The sequence below is a fragment of the Bidens hawaiensis genome, unplaced genomic scaffold, assembly GCF_021521415.1.
Source record: "Bidens hawaiensis isolate Kalapana, Puna unplaced genomic scaffold, B.hawaiensis_p1.1 tig00008123_1, whole genome shotgun sequence".
Classification (NCBI taxonomy): domain Eukaryota; kingdom Viridiplantae; phylum Streptophyta; class Magnoliopsida; order Asterales; family Asteraceae; genus Bidens; species Bidens hawaiensis.
Genome location: NW_027491577.1, coordinates 440,433 through 446,199, shown reverse-complemented (window position 1 = coordinate 446,199; position 5,767 = coordinate 440,433). Strand labels below are relative to the sequence as shown.

General features: G+C 36.9%; 1 protein-coding gene and 1 non-coding gene across 2 annotated transcripts; one reads left to right on the top strand and one right to left on the bottom strand.

Annotated features, from left to right (window-relative positions):
- Positions 1-2,331: 2,331 nt before the first annotated feature.
- Positions 2,332-3,572, top strand: LOC143637071 (phytosulfokine receptor 2-like). The gene has a single exon (XM_077104532.1). The coding sequence runs from the start codon at positions 2,435-2,437 to the stop codon at positions 3,551-3,553; it is 1,119 nt and encodes a 372-aa protein (XP_076960647.1). The 5' UTR covers positions 2,332-2,434; the 3' UTR covers positions 3,554-3,572.
- A 1,131-nt stretch (positions 3,573-4,703) lies between these two features.
- Positions 4,704-4,859, bottom strand: LOC143637092 (5.8S ribosomal RNA). The gene has a single exon (XR_013154371.1). It is a non-coding gene; the product is annotated as a 5.8S ribosomal RNA (ribosomal RNA).
- Positions 4,860-5,767: the final 908 nt, after the last annotated feature.

The window sequence follows — 5,767 nt, the reverse complement described above, 5'->3', positions numbered from 1 at the left end:
CTCAAACCAAAACAATTGGATCGGGTATTTAGGTATATGATTAGTTTCATAGATTTTGGAGGGTATGGTATTATGTGTTCGGCTACCCGAAACCATTACCGGTAAATAGTTTCTTTTTCTTTTCTTATTTTCTTTTGTCCTTGGGTATTAGATCTACTTATTTGTTGATATTTTGGTTTTCTAACTTTCTTTTATAATAAAACCAATTGATACTCCTAAACCTGACATGCAAACTCCATCTCCCATTAAAAGTGTTCATATTTTCTTTTTTATTTGTCTAATTACAAATTTTCACTTTCAAAATTTATTAACTAATTTTCAAGTTTATCATTAAACACACACAACTAGCATTAATAAATAATATGTATAGACCCAATTTCTAAGAGCATTATTGTCATTTGGTAAACAAAAAAAGTAATAATTCAATATACCTTAAACTCTGTGTTTTTCAAACTATAACACGTTTAATGGGATGGAGGTAGTAATTTATAATAAAGTAACATTTATATTCGGATCTCTGTTGGGCGACATGTATTGAGCCGAGAGTATGTGACAAACTCTTACAATCGACCATAAGGCTAAGATTATCAATATCTCTCCTATTGTCGTCCCTACCACCGGCCTGCCACCCTCGATGCTAGACCACTCCTGACCACAGTCATCACCATTATCACCACCACCAATGTTGTTGTCATGTCCATTGCTTGCCTCTGCCATCACTGACGTCACCTCCACAGCTTCACGTGTTACTTTGATATCATTTTTCATTTATGTATTTATTTCTTTACTTTTAAAAAAAAATCTTCTAAAACGACTCGTATCAATCTAAGTTTATTGTGATCAAAACCAGTTTTGACCCAATCCACTATATTGTTCTTTTTAAACGACCTGTTTGATTCAAACTCAGTTCAACAAGTTACCCTACCCGACCGTTTTACAAGGTTTATTGCAAATTAAATAGAGGGGTAACACTGCATTTTTTTCACAGCCCAGTCTGTCAACATAAACCAAAACCTTAGAAGCTTGACTTGAATTGAATATGAGCTTAATAGGGCCCTGAAATAGATTGGGATTCTCCAATTCAGAGTCCAATTTGGTGGGCAGAAACTAACATGCTACCTTCCCATCTCCAAGTTGTAACGTTACAAAACAAAGAACATACTCCATATATCATTAACAAGAAAACCAGAAAATTCTAAACTTTATTCAAATTTCAGGAAGTCAAATTTATAGCAATAAATTGAAATTAAATGTAATAGTTACCTAATGCGTGAGTTCTCCCGTGGATACCCAAGTTCGATTCCCACTTGTGTCACTTTTATTGGATTACGACAATGAATGATTTGAGTTAGCCCTTGTGAGGTTGTGAATTCGAATCCCGAGCCTACTCGAGTTTTGTCCTACCGTGTGTTACGCTAGAGGGTTTTGCTCTTGTGGCAACACAACTGGGCAACGATGGTATGGTTTCCCAACACCCAATCCAAACTCTAAAGCTAGTGTGAGCCCGGTTAAGACAACATAGTATGACCAGAGTGGGGCAACAGTGCTCTCCGATTTGAAAAGTGTTTGTGGCCTAAAACACAAAAAATGCTCTTCCTAAAAAAAAGATAATATCAAACAATATAAACGCATTTTTAAAATAACAAATAGACCATTTTTTCCGATTGAAAAAGTGTAGAAAACGTCTAAGCACTAACAGATTGTCCACAACGCTAGAATCCATTCTTCTTATACGTAGTTCGATCTAGTTAGAATATCATTTCAACCTTTTTACCCATTCTTTCATATAGTTTTTTTTATCCAAAACACTACCATACCCATTCTTCCCACGTACAATATACTATTTAATATTTAATAATATTATTCGTGAGACAAATATATTAAAAAAAATGAATCGAGGATGGATGTATGTAGAGAACAATGCTGCAGGCCTGTCATGCAACATTGGCTAAGGATATATATAGCTATTGTCCTCAACGCCCCCGGTTTTTTTCAACTAACGTAAATTCATCCGTTTTCGTACGAAAATTTTTATACGTGGTGTAAGTTTACTTGTTTTCATCCGAAAATTTAAGCCTGTCCCCAGTTTAATTATGAAATTTTTATACGTATCGAATCCAACATATATTACCTATATATATATATATATATATATATATATATATATATTTGGTGACAATTCGTTATAGTTTTTTTTTCTACATTTGAAAATGAGTTTAACGTGTATTACACTGCCAAATTAATGAATGATTCAAACACACACTTGTTAATCATGCATTTATATATCATATTGTCTTCCTTGACTCAGTCTTCTCCCCATCAATGGCGCCACTATTTCTCTTCTTCTTTCTTCTTCTTCTTCTTGTTCTTCCAACTTAAACCTCATTCTCCATCCTTCTAAGACCTTTCAATTTCCACCTTTTAACGGTACTCCATGGCTTCCAATTCCGCCTACTTAGCCATCCTCGCCGCCATCGCCACCTTCTTTGTCATCACCCTCATCTTCTCCATCATCTACTTCATTTTCCGGATTGCCCGAAAACGCCCCCCTGCCCAACAACCACGCCCCCGGGTCCGAACCGCACCCGATCGCCTCATATCCATCTCCGAGAACCAGCTGTTTGACCCCTCCTTGAACAAGATCGACATGGTTGACTTGGTCAACGCTACCCGAAACTTCTCACCCGACCTTATTGTCGGTGACGGGAGTTTTGGGTATGTTTACAAAGCACGTCTCACTTCAGGCGTCACCGTCGCCGTCAAAAAGCTCGGCGCCAACGCCTTTCAAGGTGCCCGAGAGTTTCGCGCCGAGATGGAAACTCTCGGTAATATCCAACACAAAAATATTGTTACCTTTCTCGGGTATTGTAAAACGGGTTCGGATCGGGTATTAATTTACAAGTTTATCGAGAAAGGAAGCGTCGACCAATGGCTTTACGACACGTCATCAGCGGGCCTTGACGTGTCAGCGCGAAGGTCACCGTTATCTTGGAGGACTAGAGTGAATATCATTAAAGGAGTAGCAAAAGGTCTGGAATACATGCATAATTTGGAGAAACCTATAATTCATAGGGACATTAAAGTTAGTAATATTCTCTTGGATGCGGATTTCGAAGCTCACATAGCGGATTTCGGGTTAGCTCGAATGATGGAGCACTCGCATTCGCATGTGTCGACGCAAGTAGCGGGGACAATGGGGTACATGCCACCAGAGTATTTCCAAGGAGCCACTGCAGCTACGGTTATGGGAGACGTGTACAGTTTTGGGATATTGATGTTTGAGGTTGCCACCGCCAGGCGTCCGAACTTGAAGATCAAGGACGAGAGTGGAAACGAGGTTCGGTTTGTTGAATGGGCGATGAGAATGGTGTTACAAAATGAGGAAATGAAGCTGTTGGATGGCTGCATATTGAAAGACGATTTAAACGTGTTGGAGGTTTTAGAGTTCTTTAAAATTGCTGCATTTTGTATTGATGAAAGACCGAAAGAACGACCGAGTATGAAAAAAGTTGTTGAATTATTGGATCAAATATATGATGAAACAACAATCTAGTGATTTCATTTGAAATGTTGCAAGTTTCCTTTACATTTTGATTGTAAGTTCCATCTTAACTCTTAAGAGAGATGTATTTGTAAGTGGCATATAATACTAGAATTCCAAGCAAACTCAAATTATAATTATAACAAGATATATAATATTTTGTTAGTTGATATTAAAAACATTGATTTTTAGATTGTGACTATATATTCAAAGTTTCAAACATGGGCTGGTTTCGAAATTAACGTAATCATGTACGTGTAATACGTGCGATATATTTTGATTCGTGTATTAGAAGATATCATGGTAGATGATAAACTGAAATATGTAGATCCAAGTACCCACAAACGTTATTTACCAGAACAATCAAATAGCAAGATGACAATCAATCAAGTTAAATTTCAATGGGAATTAGCATAGAAAGGGATCCGGCAAGTTAAATTCCAATGGAAGAATATAAAGGGATCAGACGTTCGAAAGAGAGCATATTAAAACACTATTATTTTTGTACATCATAAAGTCAATTGAGTAGTCAGTTGAAGTGAAAATAGACGTACATGTGAAGGATTACTTCTATATTATCAACAAATCCAAACACAAGTTATAACCCGATGACTCGTTTCTCTTTTAACTATGTCACAAAGCTCGTAACCACTTCCAACATGTTCTTTGTTATGTCTTCTACTTTGATTCCAATATCGGAACGAAGAGACACCACATACGTACACTATCGTCAAGACGTCAACCACCCAAATCGGGAGAGCATACTTTAAAGCATCGTACACCTCTTTGTAGCAACACCGTTCATTTATTTAACAATTATGTTATTATAAACCATCAAGTAATATTTCAATTGGGGGTGAGACTATTTTAAGCTATTTAGCTTGATGGTTCAACTATGATGTAAATTTTAAAATATAATTAGTGGGTGAGTTTGCTTGTATTTTTTTCTTTAGAAAACAAAACTTAAGGCTAAGTAGTTAGGTATGAAGAGTATCCAACTCAAAAAGCTTCGATCCCAAGTATAACTCCAACCCAACCACAACTCTAATTCAATAGAGGCATAACTCCAACCTAAGTACTAGTCCAATCTAACTTAAAAAGCTTCAACCCCAAGTACATCTTCAACCTAAGCATAACTCCAATCCAACGGAGGCGTGATGCGTGGCACCCAGGCAGACGTGCTCTCATCCAGAAGCCTTCAGGCGCAACTTGCGTTCAAAAACTCTATGGTTCACGGAATTTTGCAATTCACACCAAGTATCGCATTTTGTTACGTTCTTCATCGATGCATGAGCCGAGATATCCGTTGCATCCGCTGATCCCCTGGTTGGCACTATTGTAAGGCCCCGATCCTGGTGCCTTACTTTGGACGTTGGATTTACTCATAAACACAGTTCTAACTATCAGAGTTAATTAAAACTTTTTGCGAAATAATAAACTTCAAACATATATTACATAATTGTTCAAATCTTTTCAGATTAAACATCTTTTGTCTTTCAAATTAAAACATAATAACATCATAACATTTTCCTCAAGATACCAGTGTCTTCAGTCCAATGTCATGTGTCCTTATTCAAGCGCGCTGTCTCAACCTATTCACCTGCGTACATACTAAAAGTCTGCTACGCTGAGTGAGTTCTAGTTAATCAGGCAACATACATTACATTCATATACTTACATAAATACGTATCCGAAGATACATACTTTTATCTTTCCCTACATACTTACATACATACTTTCATTCATACATATATGTTTTATAGAGCATTCCGCCATATGACCTTCGCATATATTATTAGAGCATGTTCCCAATAATCGCATATATTATTAGGGTCTGTTCCCTAGATTCGCAGATATTATTAGGGTATGTTCCATTTTTAACCATACATTCCATCCGTCCTATAATCATACATACCTTTCTTTGTATAATCATACTTTCGTACACACTCATTTCATTGCGCACTTTCATACATACATATTTAATACTAGGCATACTACACATTGATTTCCTGTTGATACGTGCAATAGCCGAAGATCGTTCACGCACCGACAAGCATTCATTCATAACATTCATACATGCTATCACAATAATCATTATAGCATACACTTACCATTTAAGGTAAGTGTATTGACGTTCACATTGAGTATGCACACAGCCCCGAAAACATAACAAAGAAGTGGGGCTAGAAACTCACCTGAATCCGGTTTCTTTCTGAATTTATAGTG